Below are 21,304 nucleotides of genomic sequence, written 5' to 3'. Positions count from 1 at the left end.
TGTTATGTCGGCAATCCGCAGCCAGTTTGTACACAGTAGGATGCAACAACCAGCGTTGAGGTAAATGACCAGGTGCTCTGCTTTGGGGATGTTTATTGAGGGATGAATATTGGCCAGGACACCGGAAGAGCTTCCCTGCTCCTCTTCATGGTACCATGGAAATGACTACACAGCTTCCTGAGACGGACCCACAGATGTTTCATTAAGATGACAAAAATCTAGAATCCCAGGTTGTATTATATTACTTGAAGCCAGTCATTCTGGAGCGTTACAAGTAGTGATGACCATGTGAAAATAGCAGTATGTGTAGTGCCTGCATAAGAGAAAAGCTGGATTACAGCTCCATTCAGTATAACCTCAATGGCAGGGGCTGGAAGGGTTAACATTGAGGGGTAGCTGTTTTGATCTTGTATTTATATTTTTTTTAATGTGTTAATTTTCCCTTTAAAGTTAGTCTTTAAAAACTAGATTTTCAAACTACGCTTTCCTCATAATTCACCATCACACGTGGATAAAGTAACAACGTTCTGTGCTGAATAGAGTTCTTTTGACTTTTCCTTCCATATTGTGGTGCCTGTCAAGTGGTTCTTGTGCCTGTTCACAATGTATACAAGACAGTTTTTATTCTGCTGTTTGAATGTCAGTAGTATACAATTAATTCAAATCATAGAACGGTTACAGCACAGAAGGAGGCCATTCTGCCCGTCGAGCCCGTGCCGGCTCTCTGCAAGACCACCTCAGCCAGTCCCACGCCCACACCCTTTCCCCGTAGCCCTGCAATGTTTTTCCTTCAGGCACTTATCCAACTCCCTTTTGAAAGCCGTGATTGAGTCTGCCTCCACCACCCTCTCAGGCAGTGCATTCCAGATCCTAACCACTCGCTGCGTAAAATAGTTTTTCCTCATGTCGCCTTTGTTTCTTCTGCCAATCACCTTAAATCTGTGTCCCTTCCACCAATGGGAACAGTTTCTCTTTCTCTACTCTATACCCCTCATGATTTTGAACACTTCTATCAAATCAAATTATAAAATAGCTTTTTAAAGTTTGTTATATTTTGCTATTTGAAATCTCAACCATATTAACATTCCAGGGGTAGAAATTGCCACAAAACATGTACCAGAGGTTCCAGTTGCTTTTGCTGAATGTAACATTTTCTTTAAACAGTGAAAGTAAGTTCTTGGTGTCCAACCTGTTGGGTGTAACATTCAGGCTGCCCATTTCTTACTTTATTCCCCTTTTCCCCCACCCACAGGGTCGGTTGATAGACCACGTGAAAAAGAAAGCCACCAATCTCCGGAGAGTGACCTATTTAGTGTTTGATGAAGCTGACAGAATGTTTGACATGGGCTTTGGTAAGAGATCAACATGTTAAAAACACTCACGTTGTTTGTGCTCTGGTTGACTAGGCTGATTTAGCATGTTGGCCTGTAAGATATTTACATCTTAATGCTTGCAATATACTTTGATGTTACGCTACAACACTTGTTATATATAATTGGATAGCTCTTTCAAAGAGTCAGCACAGGCACGATGGGCTTCTGTGCTGTTATCGTTCTGATTCTATATTCTTCAAATTGCTTCTTCTGCTCCTAGCGCCATTGTGCTTCACCTATCCATATTCGCTCCAGACAAGTCTTCTTTGCAACAATACGATAAATATTTGTGTTGGGTGCTTTCATTTAAGAGGAGGCGCGCGCACATACTTTATTGGATGACGGCACTGTGATCAGTGCAGGTCACGATGTAGTATCTTTAATGGTCATTTCTTTAACTTTTGCAGAATATCAGGTCCGATCAATAGCAAATCATGTCCGTCCAGACAGACAGAGTAAGTGTTGAAGTTTTATTGTATTCCTTGTTCATAACCAGTATGAGTTAAGTATTTATGGCAGTCATTGTACTGAAGCAGGTAATTATATATCCAGTAGCGTGAAATTGTTTCAGCTCTTTTATGGGAAGGGGCGTAAATTCAAAACTAATCTGCGGAAACAATATTTCAGTGAGCAAGTAGTCCAACGTATGGACAAATTCCCTTGGCAGGTGGTGGAAGCAATTAGTAGTGATCCATTCAAATGCAAATTAGATTTCTTTCAGCAAAAAGTAACATTTTGGAATACAGTCTGAGTAAGACATGACATGGTAAGTATAGCGTGCTTGAGAGGAACGGATGAGTTTGGACCTATGGTTTCCAAAGCTCTTCACCACTGGAGCTTTCCTTGCCACGTTTCTGGGTGTGTTGTCGGCTCACTGGTAGAGATTTATTGCTATGATCAGTCAGCAACTCCATTATGGTTGTATAATGTGACTACCAGGATGGTAGATGGTGAACTAGATGGTAATTGCTGGATGTAAAAAGACTTAAGTGCAAATGTGTTGCAGTGCCTTGAAACTGCTACTACTTGGGGAAACCTGCATTTTATTATAATTCTTTTTTCGAACTGGGTCGGCATTTATTGCCCGTCCCCGAGGTGGTGGTGGGTCTCCTTGCTCCGCTGCAGTCCGTATAGCAGTGCTCCCACGTTGGTTTTACTGAGGATTTCCAGTTACTGACCCCCACTGATGATGCCAAAGTCGGGATGGTGTGTGATGGTGGTCCCACGAATTGCTGCGCTCGTCCCTTTCCGTGGTAGAAGCTGCAGGGCCGAGACCTTGGCGAATTGCTGCAGTGTAACCTGTACAGTGTATATGCTGCAGCCAGGGTGCGCCGCTGGTGGAGGGGATGCGCATGACGTCCTCCCTGCTGGTCCACTTATAACCATGACGTAGCATAATGTAAAATGACCACACAGCAAAATGTAGTGCCTAGTGTGGCTAATAATGGAGGGTGGTGAGCTATGTTTCTGGAAAACTCCAGAAAAGGTTTAAGATAAATTAAAAGCATTATTTACAATGAAGGTTCAGAACTTGTTTCATGGCTATAACAATCTGTCACCTGTGCAAATCACTTCAACTTCACTCTTGAGTTTATGCCATTATTCAAACCTCTGGTTTCTGTTTGCCATCAGCTGTTTGTGAATGCTGTGTTGTAAGCACACTGATTTCTGTCCCAGTCTCATTCTGTACAATGTTGTTTCCACACAAACTAAACCACATCATTGTCACTCAACTCTGGAGCAGATCTGCTGATAACTTTGTACCCAGGCTCAGTTAGTGCATCAATTTATAGCTGTAGGATAGGAAGGTCTAGAATTTGCTGTGAATTAAGAAGAAAGGCAGAGGGGGAAATTGATATTACCTGACCCAAACGTGACTCCAGTCCCACACCAACATTGACTCTTCACTGCCTTCTGAAGAGTCAACCAGATCTTTCAAAATCGCATACAGCACTTCACGAAGGAGGTCCAACTGCACCTTCTCGGGGCATCTGGGAATGGCCAATAAATGCTGGCCTTGCCAGCAACGCCCACATCCCGAGAATTAATGAAAGCAGTAATGCTGCACGACTGTATGGCTGAGACGTGCTGTTGGAGATGCTGCATCAGACAGCCTCAACACCCAGATAGCTGTAATCAGCGGGGCTTGTACGTAGCTGAGGTGGGGGAGAGGGTGATGTTTAGGATCAGAAGGTTGTGTTTGTAATATCAAAGCGTTAGATGTACTAAACTGTAATGTAAAATGTTATAATTTTACTGAACACGTGAATCTTAAGCCAACGGAGATGTGAATTGGTCAGTCCATTTGGTCCTGGCATTGCAAAGATGAGGGAGGCCATTTGGCTACCCTTCTATAGAAACCCACAATTGCCCCATCACACCGTTTAACTGCCCCTTGGATGACTCTGGAGTATTTGCCTTAAATACCCTATCCAGACACCATTCCAGATGCTGGTCACTCTGCACATCCGGAACTTGCCTTTCACCAGTTTGTGGCTGGGGGTTTGACACTGTGGTAATACTTTAAATAGTCCTTAGAATTTCTCTCTCCTATTCAGCTTAACATCTCATTTACCTCGAAGATCACCTCCTTTCAAAGCTGGCGATTCTGTTTTTCTGACCTTTCCTCATAACCCAACACTCTTGTGCTGGAAATTAAAATGAATGCAGGAGACGGTTCAGTAATCTTCATCAGATTTCACATCCTGGCTGTGTGCTTTGATTGCAGCATTGCTGCTATTCTCTTAAATGTGGATGCTTTGATTGTGTTACAGCCCTGCTGTTCAGTGCTACTTTCCGGAAGAAGATTGAGAGGCTGGCTCGAGACATCCTCACTGATCCTATCCGAGTTGTACAGGGAGACATAGGAGAGGTACTGTCAAACTGGTCTTACTTTACTACATTTAATTTTAATATAAAAGAATGAGCCATTCCCAGCTGTAATCACAGATGCAGAGAATGGGGTGCGTGGGTTTACATGTTGCAATCCTCAGGCTGAGGTATCGGGTGTCGCTGTGCTGCCCTGGGGGAGGCATTAAGCAGAGAATAACTGCTTCTCCCAGGAAAGCAAAAGAAGGTCAGGGAGCATCATTCCTGTGGCTGTGTTTCAAAACAACATTGATAGTCATAGCCCTTCACTAAAATCCTTTAACATCATGTTTCTAAAGGAAATTATGTAAACTTATTTTTTTGCTAGGGATTTTTATTAGTGTGTTTTTGCACTCCTATTTAATGCAAAGTCGTTCCTCAATCCCCAACATGTAAATCCTCACTCTAACTATTAATTTAAACAGTAACAGTTCTCACTTTGCAGAGTTGCTGCAGATGCCCAATTCTCCAGTGACTCTGGAATGTGGATGTCTCTGCAGAGTAACCCAATCCCTCATTTCAGGGACTTGCTGCCAGAGTGGCCATACCTTCTGCCAAGCTTATTGCAAAATGCTACATCCAGTGATATTCAAATTATATTTGTGTCGGGCACTTTAGAATAAGTGAATGAATTGGAGTAGAACTCCACCATGTATGAGCAGCATGCTTGGTTACTAGTGTCCCCTTTAATTGGATACAGAAATTAATCTGGATAAGAGGTTGGACATTTGGAAAAACGCCACAACAATCTCTGAAATTCTGTGTTGGCCGTGGCCTTTCGGTTAATATCCCTCCACCAGTTTCCAACTCTTGTTGTCTTTCCTGACCTTTCCCCAAACTAGCGTTTTTATGAATGTCTCCATCATCTTTCTAAGCTCGGTTTAGTGATGCCTGAGATTACAACTCTGGAAGTGTCAGCATTCTAACATTATCGTTACTGTGTCCATTTTAACAATGTTCGTCCTCACTTAACGGCTTGCTTGGTTTTAGGCAAACGAGGATATTACTCAGATTGTGGAGATTCTTATAGCTGGTCCCGATAAGTGGAACTGGCTCACTCGGAGGCTGGTGGAGTTGACGTCGAGAGGCAGCGTTATCATCTTTGTGACCAAGAAAGCTAACAGCGATGAGCTGGCTGCCAATCTGAACCAGGAGGGTTACACTGTCGGCCTGTTGCATGGTGATATGGATCAAAGTGAAAGAAACAAAGTCATCTCTGACTTCAAGAAAAAGTCCATTCCTATTCTGGTGGCTACAGATGTAGCAGGTGAGCGTTCCTCGACCTGTACAAGATTAGTTGTGGCCATGTGTGCAGCTGACCTCAGATATTTACCACAGTATATGCACAGCTCTTTAGAAGTGCGTACAAATGCACACCACACTATTGGGCTTTTACTAGTACATGAAGGCCTGAGCAATAAAGTGTATAAGTACCTTGCTTTGTGTAGTAAGGGCACAGGGATGGAAGGAGAAAGGCCATTGATTTTACAGTGTGTTTTAAACTTTCAGTGCTCACTGTTATATATAGAGGACGTATTGGTGCTAATGCGATGTGCCTGCTATAAATGTTGGACAAGTTTATGTGATCAAATAGTTCTGGCCCAATTAAACCTTGAAATGGACAAAAAAAATCTTTCAATTGAGCATAGTGCCATCGGTACTTTGCAAGGAAAGGGCACTTTCTGATTGCTTGCTGGCTGTAACTTTCTTCTCTCACAATAATTGCCTGCGAAAGAACAGCAGAGGCAGCAGCAGCAGACCAGCTCAACTCCACGGTAGCTTGGTACGGGTAGCAGATGACAAACAAGCTGAAATAAAAACTGAATAGGTTGGAAAAGCTTAGCAGGAGTGTGGAGAGAGAAACTGTTGCCATTTCAATTCAATGACCTTTCATCAGAACTGCTGTGTGTTCCAGCATTTTCTGTTTTTATTTCTGATTTCCAGCATCTGTGGTATTTTGCTGTTTATAAAAATTGGCTGTATTAACTGCTTGGTTAGGTTTGTGTAATATAATTAATTAGAATTTCACCTTAAGATATGGACGACCCACTGAACACCTGTTTCTGCCTCTAATAGCTGGTGTGATTAACACCTCATTACCTCTTAGTTTTTTTTATTCTGTACTCCTTGGAATAAAATATAGAATTCCATTACAGCCTTATCAAACTGGTGCTGCCATGAATGTTCTGTGAACCTGTAACCCCAAATCACTCTGCTTTCCCATAGCCCTGAGCCTGCTTCCAATCAGAATATAACTACTGCTGTTCTTTTCTAAACTACAAAATGCATCACCTGACACTTACTGACATAGAATCGTAGAATGATACGGTGCAGGAAGCTATTTGATCCATCATGCCTGGGGAACCGATTCTCTCATTTACTCTATCAAATCCCTTCATGATTTTGAACACCTATCAAATCTCCCCTTAACCTTCACTGCTGTAAGGAGAGCAACTCCAGTCTCTCCACATAACTCTAATCCCTCATCCCTGGTACTGTTCGAGTAAATCTCTTCTCTCTCAGGCCTTGCCAGAACTTAGCACAGTACTTCAGCTGAGGGCGGTCTAACCAATGTTCTGTAAAGGTTTAGCATAACTTCCTTGCTTTTGTACTCCATGCCTCCAAGTATAAATCCAAGGATCCCATATACTTTTTGAACAGCCTTCTTGACGTGTGCTGCCACCATCAGACTTGTGTACATGCACACCCAGGTCTCTGTTCCTGCACCCCCTTTTAAAATTGGTTCATATTGCCTCTCCTCATTCTTCCTACAAAAATATATCACTTCTGTGTTAAATTTCATCTGCCTTGTGTCTATGCCTTCCTGAGGTCTGTTACTACTGTCCTCATTGCTGGAAACTTGGAAATGTAGTAAACAAACACTGAAATTATAGCCTGTATTTCCAAGTCCAGTTCATTAGAGGCTCGCGGTCCAGGTTGGTACGTGAGGATTGGTAACACTGGTGCAATGCAGAAGGGGAATTGATGCTTGTGAAACGAAAAGCCAGCAATGAGTCCAGGTCTTCAGGAAGGGAGGATAAAAGTTATATATTGAAATTGAGCTGTAAGGTACAATCATTTATTGATCAGAGTGAATGATATAGTATTGAAATATGCTTTTTTTTAAAAAAATGTAAGGTTTGTAACTTCCCCAGGACATTAAGCTCTTGAGCGACTCTTATCTGTTGGCGATCGCTCCCAGCTGTTGATGTAGATCTTGGAATAATCGCAATGATCCATTTATTCCAGCACGTGGTTTGGATATTCCATCCATTAAGACGGTGATTAACTATGATGTGGCCCGTGATATTGATACACACACTCACAGGATTGGGCGTACTGGCAGAGCAGGTAAGGGGGTGTTAACCTCAGCAAAAGAGTAAAACTTCCACAAGCTAGCATTGTTTGGCATTGTGTGGGAATGGTGACAAGCGGATGAATGTAACTGTCCCTCCACTCTGGCAGTACAGGTGAGTGGAGATCTCCATGTGGTAGCGTTCTGACCAGTTCACAGTTTTTCTTTTGATGACATTGTTTGCTTTACAACTTTTATGCTACAAATTTCGTGTTTTGTCCAAAACAGCCTTTGAATTATTCTACCTTAGCTCTTCCTCACTAATGTTCTACGCATATTCCATAACTTCCATTTGGGAGTAACTCATATTTTCAATGCATTAAAATGAGCAAACCATAGCAATACTGGGTCTTTAAAAAGCCAACTGGGTTACTATTGATCTTCAAGGGAAGCTTACAGCCCCAGCTGGTCTGCCCTCCACTGCGGTCCGACACCACATGATGACCTTGCTGCCCATCATGGTGCACCCGCATCACAGTGACTTCAGAGGTTCAGGGAGATAGCCCACCGCCACCTCCAGAATGGGCAGTATGTGCCACCTTGCTTGTGTCTGATTTCTGGTCCAAGTGAGTTTGTGTAATTGGTGCGTTGTTCGAGAGACCGGCAGACTGGGTTCTGGGGATTCATTTTTTTTCTCCAGCTTCCCGCCTTTATTAGTTATTAAAGGGTTACAGAAACACTTGGATTTATATAGTGTCTTTCATGACCTCCAGACATCCCAAAGCGCTTTACAGCTAATGAAATACTTGTGAAATGTAGTCACTTGCAAGGAAATGTGAAAGCCAATTTGTGAACAGCAAGCTCCCACAAACAGAAATGTGATAACCAATTAATCTGTTTTAGTTCTAGTGCTGTTGATTGAGGAATTAATGTTGGCCAGGACACTGGGGGTGAACGCCCCTGCTTTTCCTGGGATCATGAGCGGGCACACAGGGCCTCGGATTAACGACTCATCCGAAAGACTCTGCCTAGATTAATGTTGACCTAGATTTTTTTTTGCTTAGGTATCTGTAGTGAGACTTGAACGCTCATCCTCCTGACTCCGAGGTGAGAATCCAACAAAGCCACGGGTGACACCCAGTGCAGTAGGTAGGAACGTTGCCTGACCCTGAAAGCCATGTGATAATGTGCCACTCTCTCACCTCTAAGTCAAAAGGACGTGGGCTCAAGTCCCACTCAAGACATGAGCGTTTAATCTAGGCTGACCGTTGAGTGGAGTACTGAGGGAATGCTGCAGTCTGATGTGTTGTCTTTTGAACAAAATATGAAACCAAGATCTTGTCTACCTATTCAAGTTGATGAAAGATCCCAATGGCACTTTTGAAATTCTCCCATTGTCCTCTCCGACATTTATATATCAACCGGTATCGCCAAAGCAGCTTAATATGTCATTTATCTCTTTATGGGACTTTGCTGTGCACAAATGGGCTGTTTAATAAGAACGTATGAATTAGGAGCAGGCCCTTCGAGCCATTCAATAAGACTGGCTGATCTTTGACCTCAACTCCACTTTGCTGCCTGATCCCTTGATTCCCCTAGAGTCCAAAAGTCTATCGATCTCGGCCTTGAATACGCGCAACGACTCAGCATCCACAGCCCTCTGGGGTAGAGAATTCCAAAGATTGACAACACTCTGAGTGAAGAAATTCCTCATCTGTGTTAAATGGCCGACCTCTTATCCTGAGACTATGCCCCCTAGTTCTAGACTATCCAGCCAGGGGAAACGACCCCTCAGCATCTCCCCTGTCAATCCCCCTCAGAATCTTGTGTTTCTATGAGATCACCCCTCATTCTTTCAAAACTCCAGAGAATATAGGCCTAACTTACCTATATAACAATGATTGGACTTCATTGGTTGCAAAGTGCTTTGGGATGCCGGGAGGACTTGAAAGGCACTATATAAATAGAATTTCGTTCTTCCTTTGCTGGCCAGGTAATCTGTATCTGAACAGAAATGCACTTCCCTCCCTAGATTTCCTGACCATTTAACCAATGTTTAACTCTCGCCTCACGAGGGGAATGTTAACTGTGCCATGTATTGTTGTGTTTCTCCCAATCCAGGGGAGAAAGGTCTGGCGTATACATTGATGACCTGCAAAGACAGCAATTTCGCTGGTGATCTTGTTCGCAATTTGGAAGGAGCCAATCAGTATGTTTCCAAAGAACTATTGGACCTGGCTATGCAGGTATATACAATATGCAAATGGTTAATGCTGAACTTTCTTGGCTGCATCTGAAAGATTTAGGGCTTGTTTTTCGGTTCTGCTCATTTCAGGGCGGTAATGAAAGCGAGGCGGCAACATTTGTGCCGGGAACAGTTTGCGCCTCAGTCAGCAAAATTCATCAGCTGGGCTCTGAGTGTGGGGCGGACGCTAAGTGAGGCGTTACACACCTCTCGCGGGGCGCTAGGCCGGCTGAGCAAGTGCAAATCCCCAGCTAAACAGCCAACCTCTCAGCGCTCAGAGAGGCCTGGAGGGTTGGGGGCCATTCCCAATAAATAACTCCAGCCACCACAACATAAATCGCAAAAAAAAACAATCACACTTATCCGAGGCCGACTTTAATGACCTCACTGCAGCCGCTACAGCTCGGATCGCCCACTTTCACAGGCGGTCCCAGCACGCCGCTCTACAGATCGGGCGGCAGCCAAAGCTCAAGCAGGTGTCACAACCAGGAGCATTGCACACTGGCTCGCCTCTTCCGGGTGGTAATGTTCCGTGCCCCGCCGAAACCGGCACTGAAAGGCGCGGCTGGGCATTGGAAGCTCACACCCGCCCAGAAGTGCTTATTGCCGACCCTCCAGGGTGCTAATGGGGGCGGCAGAAATCCGAAAATCCAGCCCTTAAACTTGTGTGCTTGTATATCTCTCTGCACAAGATCTAAGCACGTAAAAGTAAGTGTGAGCAAAGGCCATTCAGCCCATTCCATTCAAAGTCCATGTTCGATTATCTTGGATTTGTCTCCCAAGCCGCCTTGTTGTTCTCCCTATTTTAGGCAACACTCATTTATATTTTTCACTATCTCCCCTGGAGACTAAAGCAGTTTTGTGAAGTGTATCTCCCTCCATCCCCCTTCTCAACAGGTCCAGACTCTCTTAAAACTTGCCAACTGACCCTGGATCATCATTCTCTGGGAGTCTGTCCACATACCCACAATCCTATGGAGGAGGGTTTCCTATAATCTCCACCCTCACTGGAGACTTGTGAATCCTGTATGTGTGTCCTCTCGTCCTGTGCTTGTTGTCAACAATACATTGCTAATTTACTTCTGGTATGTCTATGGATTTGTTGCTTTGAAGTCCTGGATCATGTTACCCCTCTGTATTTGTCCTCCAGCAAAAATATGTGTTGCCTAAAGCCTCTCTACATGGCTTAGCCCCCTAAAGCCTGAAATCATCCTGGTCACTTGTCTCCGAACCCTTGCTAAAGCATCTATGTCCTTTTTAAGACAGGGAGACCAAAGCTGCACACCATACTCCAGAACTAGCCTCACAGTTTCAATCTCAGTTTGACTTGTTCTAATTTGTAGTCTGATGTTCTCCAGATGCGCTACAGGATGTGATTTGCCTTGTTACTAACTGCCACACACTGACTGACCAGATACTTCCAGAGTATCACCGATGCTCACTCCCAAATAGTTTTCCTTTTCAATCACTGCCAATGGAGCCAAAACCATTGTTTTATTTGTTTTAGATATCTGTTTGGATGGACCAGACCCTCCCTGAATAGAAACATAGAAAATAGGCGCAGGATTAGGCCATTCGGCTCTTCGAGCCTGCACCACCATTCAATAAGATCATGCCTGATCATTCACCTCAGTACCCCTTTCCTGCTTTCTCTCCATACCCCTTGATCCCTTTAGCCGTAAGGGCCATATCTAACTCCCTCTTGAATATATCCACTGAACTGGCATCAGCATCTCTCTGCGGTAGGGAATTCCACAGGTTAACAACTCTCTGAGTGAAGAAGTTTCTCCTCATCTCAGCCCTAAATGGCTTACCCCTTATCCTTAGACTATGTCCCCTGCTTCTGCACTTCCCCAACATCGGGAACATTCTTCCTGCATCTAACCTGTCCAGTCCTGTCAGAATTTTATGTTTCTATGAGATCCCCTCTCATCCTTCTAAACTCCAGTGTATAAAGGCCCAATTGATCCAGTCTCTCCTCATATGTCAGTCCTGCCATCCCAGGAATCAGTCTGGTGAACCTTCGCTGCACTGCCTCAATAGCAAGAACGTCCTTCCTCAGATTAGGAGACGACAAAACTGAACACAATATTCCAGGTGAGCCTCACTAAGGCCCTGTACAACTGCAGTAAAACCTCCCTGCTCCTATTACTCAAATCCCCTAGCTATGAAGGCCAACATACCATTTGCCGCCTTCACCGCCTGCTGAACCTGCATGCCAGCTTTCAATGACTGATGTACCATGACACCCAGGTCTCGCTGCACATCCCCTTTTCCTAATCTGCCTTCGTGTTTTTGCCCCCAAAATGGATAACCTCACATTTATCCACATTCTACTGCATCTGCCACGCGTTTGCTCACTCACCAAACCTGTCCAAGTCACCCTGCAGCCTTTTAGTGTCCTCCTCACAGCTCACATTTTCCACCCAGCTTAGTGTCATCTGCAAACTTGGAGATATTGCACTCAATTCCCTCATCCAAATCATTAATGTATATTGTAAATAACTGAGCCCTGCGGTACCCCACTAGTCACTGCCTGCCATTCTGAAAAGGACACGTTTATCCCGACTCTGCTTCCTGTCTGCCAACCAGTTCTCTGTCCATTACCCCCAATACCATGTGCTTTAATTTTGCACACCAATCTCTTGTGTGGGACCTTGTCAGAAGCCTTTTGAAAGTCCAAATACACCACATTCACTGGTTCTCCCTTGTCCCCACTCTACTAGTTACATCCTCAAAAAATTCTAGAAGATTTGTCATGCAGGATTTCCCTTTCATAAATCCATGCTGACTTGGACTGATCCTGTCACTGCTTTCCAAATGTGCTGCTATTTCATCTTTAATAATTGATTCCAACATTTTCCCCACTACTGATGTCAGGCTAACTGGTCTATAATTACCCGTTTTCTCTCTCCCTCCTTTCTTAAAAAGTGCTGTTACATTAGCTACCCTCCAGTCCATAGGGACTGATCCAGAGTCGATAGACTGTTGGAAAATGATCACCAATGCATCTCTTATTTCTAGAGCTACTTCCTTAAGTACTCTGGGATGCAGACTATCAGGCCCTGGGGATCTATCGGCCTTCAATCCCATCAATTTCCCTAACACAATTTCCCACCTAATAAGGATTTCCTTCAGTTTCTCCTTCTCACATAGACCCTCAGTTCCCTATTTTTTCCGGAAGGTTATTTGTGTCTTCCTTCGTGAAGACAGAACCAATGTATTTGTTCAACCGGTCTGCCATTTCGTTGTTCCCCATTATAAATTCACCTGAATCTGACTGCAAGGGACGTACGTTTGTTTTCACGAATCATTTTCTCTTCACATATCTATAGAAGCTTTTGCACTGAGTTTTTATGTTCCCAGCAAGCTTCCTCTCATATTCTATTTTCCCCCTCCTAATTAAACCCTTTGTCCTCCTCTGCTGTATTACAAAATTCTCCCAGTCCTCAGGTTTGCTGTTTTTTCTGGCCAATTTATATGCGTCTTCCTTGGATTTAACACTATCCTTAATTTCCTTTGTTAGCCACGGTTGAACCACCTTCCCCGTTTTATTTTTACTCCAGACAGGGATGTACAATTATTGAAGTTCATCCATGTGATCTTTAAATGTTTGCCATTGCCTATTCACCGTCAACCCTTAAAGTATCACTCGCCAGTCTATTCTAGCCAATTCACGTCTCATACCATCGAAGTTTCCTTTCCTTAAATTCAGGACCCTAGTCTCTGAATTAACTGTCACTCTCCATCTTAATAAAGAATTCTACCATATTATGGTCACTCTTCCCCAAGGGACCTTGCACAACAAGATTGCTAATTAGTCCTTTCTCATTATACATCACCCAGTCTAGGATGGCCAGCCCTCTTGTTGGTTCCTCAACATATTGATCTAGAAAACCATCCATAATACACTCCAGGAAATCCTCCTCCACAGTATTGCTACCAGTTTGGTTAGCCCAATCAATATGTAGATTAAAGTCTCCCATGATAACTGCTGTACCTTTATTGTATGCATCCCTAATTTCTTGTTTGATGCTGTCCCCAACCTCACTACTACTGTTTAGTGGTCTGTACACAACTCCCGCTAACGTTTTTTGCCCTTTGCTGTACCGTAGCTCCGCCCATACCGATTCCACATCATCCAGGCTAATGTCCCTCCTTACTATTGCATTAATTTCCTCTTTAACCAGCAACGCCACCCCACCTCCTTTTCCTTTCTGTCTATCCTTCCTGAAATGTTGAATACCCTTGGTGTTGAGTTCCCAGCCTTGGTCACCCTGGAGCCATGTCTCCGTGATGCCAATTACATCATATCCGTTAACTGCTATCTGCGCAGTTAATTCGTCCACCTTATTCCAAATACTCCTCGCATTGAGGCACAGAGCTTTCAGACTTGTCTTTTTAACACACTTTGCCCCTTTAGAATTTTGCTGTAATGTGGCCTTTTTGCTTTTTGCCTTGGGTTTCTCTGCCCTCCGCTTTTACTTTTACTTCTTTCTATCCTGCTTCTGACCCCATTCTACTTCCCTCTGTCTCTCTGCATAGGTTCCCATCCCCCTGCCATGTTACTTTAACTCCTCCCCAACAGCACTAGCCAATACTCCCCCTAGGATATTGGTTCCGGTCCTGCCCAGGTGCAGACCATCCGGTTTGTACTGGTCCCACCTCTCCCAGAACCGGTTCCATGTCCCAGGAATTTGAATTCCTCCCTCCTGCACCATTCCTCAAGCCATGTATTAATCTGAGCTATCCTGTATTTGTGGTGATACCCCTTTACAATGTGAAATTCAGTGGGGCTAGCAGCCTCACAATTCCACTGACATACGAGAAAAACCTCTCGTTTTGTTTCCATAACCCTAGATATTTTGGTATTTTCTGGGTGCACTGTATGATTTTTCTGGTCGTTCTCCTGTTTGTGAACAAAGTTTATTTTGCAGAGGCTGCTTCGTACAAGCCTGTTGTGGTCTACCTGTTTCCCTGTCTGCTGACAAGGCACTCAGCTTGTGATGTAACCCATTAAGCAAATCACTGACCTGGCTTTCATTGCTGTGCATGCAACATTCTGAATCCATGACTGAAAGTTCACGGGCTCTTTTCCCTCCTTCCCCTCGCTCTCTTGCTGGGGTACAATTCCAACTCGGCCTCCAGGGCATTGCCCAATGACCAGTCAGAGTAGGAATCGCAGGATAACGCAGATGAATACATGGCTTGAGCAGTGGTGCAGCAGGCAGGGATTCAAATTCCTGGGGCATTGGAACCGGTTCTGGGGAAGGTGGAACCAGTACAAACCGGACGGTCTGCACCTGGGCAGCACCGGAACCAAAGTCCTAGGGGGAGTGTTTGCTAGTGCTGTTGGGGAGGTTTAAACTAATATGGCAGGGGGATGGGAACCAATGCAGGGAGACAGAGGGAAACAAAATGGAGACAGAAGCAGAAGACAGAAAGGAGATGAGTAAAAGTGGAGGGCAGAGAAACCCAAGGCAAAAAACAAAAAGGGCCAATGTACAGCAAAATCCTGAGGGTCCAAGTATAATAAAAAGGCAAGCATGAAAGCTCGGTGCCTCAATGCGAGGAGTATTCGGAACCCAGGAGAGGGCTCTGAGCTAGTTAGAGTGGGTGAGAGCGCAGATGAACAGGACCCCAAGAAAGAATGCAAAAGGCAGGATGCAACAGAGCAGAGTAGCACTGGGGTAAGTGTAAACCACAAGGTGATAGGAAGGGACAATATGTATGAATATAAAGGGGCTACAGGAGGGGTCAAAACTAAAAATCATGGTTTAAAAATTAGTATTAAAACACTCTACCTAAACGCACACAGCATTCGAAATAAAGTAAATGAGTTGACGGCACAAATCATTACAAATGGGTATGATTTGGTGGCATTACAGAAACGTGGTTGCAGGGTGGCCAAGACTGGAAATTAAACATACAGGGGTATCTGACAATTCGGAAAGACAGACAAGAGGAAAAGGAGGTGGGGTAGCTCTGTTAATAAAGAATGATATCAGGGCAGTTGTGAGAGATGATATTGGTTCTAATGAACAAAATATTGAATCACTGTGGGTGGAGTTTGGAGATAGTAAGGGGAAAAAGTCACTGGGCGTAGTTTTTCGGCCCCCAAATAATAACCTCACGGTGGGGCGGACAATAATCAAGGGAATAATAGAGGCATGTGAAAAAGGAATGACAGTAATCATGGGGGATTTTAACCTACATATCGATTGGTCAAATCAAATCGCACGGGATAGCCTGGAGGAGGAATTCATAGAATGCATACGGGTTTGTTTCTGAGAACAGTATGTTACAGAACCTACAAGGGAGCAAGCTATCTTAGATCTGGTCCTGTGTAATGAGACAGGAATAATAAACGATCTCCTAGTAAAAGATCCTCTCGGAATGAGTGATCACAGTATGGTTGAATTTGTAATACAGATTGAGGGTGAGGAAGTAGTGTCTCAAACGAGCGTACTATGCTTAAACAAAGGGGACTACAGTGGGATGAGGGCAGAGTTAGCTAAAATAGACTGGGAACACAGACTAAACGGTGGCACAATTGAGGAACAGTGAAGGACTTTTAAGGAGCTCTTTCATAGTGCTCAACAAAAATATATTCCAATGAAAAAGAAGGGCGGTAAGAGAAGGGATAACCAGCCGTGGATAACCAAGGAAATAAAGGAGAGTATCAAATTAAAAACCAATGCGTATAAGGTGGCCAAGGTTAGTGGGAAACTAGAAGATTGGGAAAATTTTAAACAACAGCAAAGAATGACTAAGGAAGCAATAAAGAAAGGAAAGATAGATTACGAAAGTAAACGTGCGCAAAACATAAAAACAGATAGTAAAAGCTTTTACCGATATATAAAACGGAAGAGAGTGACTAAAGTAAATGTTGGTCCCTTCGAAGATGAGAAGGGGGATTTAATAATGGGAAATGTGGAAATGGCTGAGACCTTAAACAATTATTTTGCTTCGGTCTTCACAGTGGAAGACACAAAAACCATGCCAAAAATTGCTGGTCACGGGAATGTGGGAAGAGAGGACCTTGAGACAATCACTGTCACTAGGGAGGTAGCGCTGGACAGGCTAATGGAACTCAAGGTAGACAAGTCCCCTGGTCCTGATGAAATGCATCCCAGGGTATTAAAAGAGATGGCGGAAGTTATAGCAGATGCATTCGTTATAATCTACCAAAATTCTCTGGACTCTGGGGAGGTACCAGCGGATTGGAAAGCAGCTAATGTAATACCTCTGTTTAAAAAAGGGGGCAGACAAAAGGCGGGTAACTATAGGCTGGTTAGTTTAACATCTGTAGTGGGGAAAATGCTTGAAGCTATCCTTAAGGAAGAAATAGCGGGACACCTAGATAGGAATAGTGCAATCAAGCAGACGCAACATGGATTCGTGAAAGGGAAATCACTAATTTACTGGACTTCTTTGAGGATATAACGAGCATGGTGGATAGAGGTGTACCGATGGATGTGGTGTATTTAGATTTCCAAAAGGCATTCGATAAGGTGCCACACAAAAGGTTACTGCAGAAGATAAAGGTACGCGGAGTCAGAGGAAATGTATTAGCATGGATCGAGAATTGGCTGGCGAACAGAAAGCAGAGAGTCGGGATAAATGGGTCCTTTTCGGGTTGGAAATCGGTGGTTAGTGGTGTGCCACAGGGATCGGTGCTGGGACCACAACTGTTTACAATATACATAGATGACCTGGAAGAGGGGATGGAGTGTAGTGTAACAAAATTTGCAGATGACACAAAGGTTAGTGGGAAAGCGGGTTGTGTAGAGGACACAGAGGCTGCAAAGAGATTTAGATAGGTTAAGCGAATGGGCTAAGGTTTGGCAGATGGAATACAATCTTGGAAAATGTGAGGTCATCCACCTTGGGGGGGAAAAAACAGTAAAAGGGAATATTATTTGAATGGGGAGAAATTACAACATGCTGTGGTGCAGAGGGACCTGGTGGTCCTTGTGCATGAATCCCAAAAAGTTAGTTTGCAGGTGCAGCAGGTAATCAGGAAGGCGAATGGAATGTTGGTCTTCATTGCGAGAGGGATGGAGTACAAAAGCAGAAAGGTCCTGCTGCAACTGTACAAGGTATTGGTGAGGCCGCACCTGGAGTACTGCGTGCAGTTTTGGTCACCTTACTTAAGGAAGGATACATTAACCTTGGAGGGGTACAGAGATGATTCACTAGGCTGATTCCGGAGATGAGGGGGTTACCTTATGATGATAGATTGAGTAGACTGGGTCTTTACTCGTTGGAGTTCAGAAGGATGAGGGGTGATCTTATAGAAACATTTAAAATAATGAAAGGGATAGACAAGATAGAGGCAGAGAGGTTGTTTCCACTGGTCGGGGAGACTAGAACTAGGGGCACAGCCTCAAAATACGGGGGAGCCAATTGAAAACCGAGTTGAGAAGGAATTTCTTCTCCCAGAGGGTTGTGAATCTGTGGAATTCTCTGCCCAAGGAAGCAGTTGAGACTAGCTCATTGAATGTATTCAAATCACAGATAGATAGATTTTTAACCAATAAGGGAATTAAGGGTTATGGGGAGAGGGCGGGTAAGTGGAGCTGAGTCCACGGCCAGATCAGCCATGATCTTTTTGAATGGCGGAGCAGGCTCGAGGAGCTAGATGGCCTACTCCTGTTCCTAATTCTTATGTTCTTATGTTCACGTGAGAGAGCCTAGACAGTGAGTGTCTGTTGGCCATTCATTGTCACAACCCAGTCCCTCAGCCGTGATCTTGAGTAGGAATCCAGGCTGATGTTACAGCTGCACCTGTGACCAGGGGTTGATCCTGTAACCTTACTCTAAACCTTTTGCATTAATTTCCTGCACAGACTGATCATAAAACTTAGATAGTTGACCAAATACATAAAAGACAATCGTTCAAAAAATATATATAATTTGAGCATCAGGGTAAAATTGAGAATTGGCCACTGAGCCCATCCGTTTTTCCAGATCATTAAGTCCACACGCACGCACTACTTAAACAGGGTGTGTTTACAAAACCATTTGTTGAATGTCAAGTGCTTTGGGACTTCCTGAGCGAGATGAGAAGGTGCTATCTTTCTTATTAAACTCTCGCAGCTTTTCTTCCCCGTCCAGTGATGACACCAAGCCCGCCCCTTCTATGAATCATCACAAATTCAAAGTTTTCTTTAATAAATACAGTGACTGGCACTAAACAGTCCTCCCAAGCTTTAATGAAGGATCTCGTCCCAAAGTATTCATATCGTTTCTCTTATCAGATGCTGATAGGCCTGTTGTATATTTCAAGCATTTTCTATTTTATTGCAATAGACTTGAGTGTGGACAGTGTTCATGTCACCTGGGATTTACACTGTAAAGAATACAAGCTAATCCTGTTTGGTAATCCCTGCTGTACAATGTGACGATACTTTGAGTTTGGTCAACTGGCTCACACATGTTCGTGATGCTCGCTGAATACCGTTCTTCATTACTGTACGTTACCGTGCATTTCTAAACACCACTTTCACTCACCTGCCCAATTGCTAGGTATCCACAGAGCTTTCTGAACTCCCTCTGCACCCCAGGTGCTACCCTACAAGGAGGGAGAATCTGGGGAAGTGACATACAAGTGGTTTTGTAAATACACCCTGTTTAAGTAGTGCCTGTGTGTGGACCTGAATGATCTAGGAAAAACAAATGGGCTCAGTGGCCAGTCCTCATTTTTATCCTGATGCTCAAATTATATATATTTTTTGAACGATTTTATGTCCTTGGTAAACGATCTCGGTTTTACGATCAGTCTGTGCAGGAAATTAATGCAAAATCTCCTAGTCTATCACATGCACTGCTCCAGCAGCCTGCTTCACTGATATTTATCAAGGCTTGGAGATGGATCACCTATCTTAACCGTGGATGCCAATGGAAATTAGCAAATAATTTTTTTTTTAAAGCTGGATATTCTACAGTTTTTGGATTACCTTCAATATGTTGCTGTGTTTAATAATTCTTTAATGCAAGCATTAATACTGTGTATTACTATCAAAGTTTATAGTAGTGACAAACCATTATTAAAATACCTATCAGAACCCATGGTTTCGAAAGTCTCGTTACAAAGCTGGAAAAGGGAAGAGAATGAATATTGGAGGAGGAGGACTCGGCTACAGAGAGCGCCCAGGGCTGGGCTCAGACACTTCAGTAAGTAAATGATGCATTTGGGATGTTATCAATGTCAATAAATATTGTGCTCAGTTGAAAGACGTGTGGCCCTAGTAAGTCATTCATGCTGGAGCATTGTCCCTTCTTTACGCTGAATGCAAATACGAGAGGTCACCAATAACCTGCTTACTGATGTTCATTTTGGGTTCTGCCAGGACCACTCTGCTCCAGGCCTCATTGCAGCCTTGGTCCAAACATTGACAAAAGAGCTGAATTCGTGAGGTGAGAATGACTGTCCTTGACATCAAGGCAGCATTTGACAGAGTGTGGCATCAAGGAGCCGTAGTAAAACTGAGGTTAATGAGAATCAGGGGAAAGACTCTCCACTGGCTGGACTCAAACCCAGCACAAAGGAAGATGGTTCTGGTTGTTGGAGGCCAATCATCACAGCCCCAGGACATCGCTGCAGGAGTTCCTCGGGGCAGTGTCCTAGGCCCAACCATCTTCAGCTGCTTCATCAAATGACCTTCCCTCCATCATAAGGTCAGAAGTGGGGATGTTCGCTGATGACTGCACAGTGTTCAGTTCCATTCGCAACTCCTCAGACAATGAAGCAGTTTATGCCCACATGCAGCAAGACCTGGATGACATTCAGGCTTGGGCTGATAAGTGGCAAGTAACATTTGTGCCACACAAGTGCCAAGCAATGACTATCTCCAACAAGAGAGAGTCTAACCTTGACATTCAACAGCATTGCCATCGCCGAATCCCCCAACATCAACATCCTGGGGGTTCACCATTGAACAGAAGCTTAACTGGACCAGCCAGATAAATATTGTGGCAACAAGAGTAGTCAGAGGCTGGGTATTCTGCGGTGAGTGTCTCCCCTCCTGACTCCACAAAGCCTTTCTGCCATCTACAAGACACAAGTCAGGAGTTGATGGAATACTCTCCACTTGCCTGGATGAGTTGCAACTCCAAAAACACTCGAAGTTCGACACCATCCAGGAAAAAGCAGCCCGCTTGATTGGCACGCCATCCACCACCTTAAACATTCACTCCCTCCACCACCGGCGCACCGTGGCTGCAGTGTGTACCATCTACAAGATGCACTGCAGCAACTCGCCAAGCTTCTACAGCAGCACCTCCCAAACCCGCGACCTCTACCACCTCGAAGGGCAGGCGCATGGGAACACCACCACCTCCACGTTCCCCTCCGAATCACACCATCCTGAATGGGAAATGTATCGCTGTTCCTTCATTGTCGCTCTGTCAGAATCCTGGAACTCCCTCTGTAACAGCACTGTGGGAGCACCTTCACCACATGGACTGCAGCGGTTCAAGAAGGCGGCTCACCACCACCTTCTCTAGCGCAATTCGGGA

At 44.2% G+C, this 21,304-nt stretch overlaps 1 protein-coding gene across 4 annotated transcripts in view; it reads left to right on the top strand.

Annotated features, from left to right (window-relative positions):
• The window catches only part of ddx42 (DEAD (Asp-Glu-Ala-Asp) box helicase 42), a 77,744-nt gene that overhangs the window by 52,245 nt on the left and 4,195 nt on the right, over positions 1-21,304 (top strand). For all 4 annotated transcript variants that reach the window (XM_070864806.1, XM_070864805.1, XM_070864808.1 and 1 more), the window contains 7 exons: positions 1,253-1,352; positions 1,781-1,828; positions 4,148-4,245; positions 5,232-5,508; positions 7,491-7,592; positions 9,658-9,782; positions 19,850-19,960. In XM_070864806.1, coding sequence (XP_070720907.1) covers positions 1,253-1,352; positions 1,781-1,828; positions 4,148-4,245; positions 5,232-5,508; positions 7,491-7,592; positions 9,658-9,782; positions 19,850-19,960 — 861 coding nt within the window. The remainder of the gene's footprint in view (positions 1-1,252; positions 1,353-1,780; positions 1,829-4,147; positions 4,246-5,231; positions 5,509-7,490; positions 7,593-9,657; positions 9,783-19,849; positions 19,961-21,304) is intronic.

The sequence above is a fragment of the Pristiophorus japonicus genome, chromosome 21 (assembly GCF_044704955.1).
Source record: "Pristiophorus japonicus isolate sPriJap1 chromosome 21, sPriJap1.hap1, whole genome shotgun sequence".
Classification (NCBI taxonomy): domain Eukaryota; kingdom Metazoa; phylum Chordata; class Chondrichthyes; family Pristiophoridae; genus Pristiophorus; species Pristiophorus japonicus.
The sequence above is the reverse complement of the archived record's forward strand: the minus strand, read 5'-3'. Positions and strand labels throughout refer to the sequence as shown.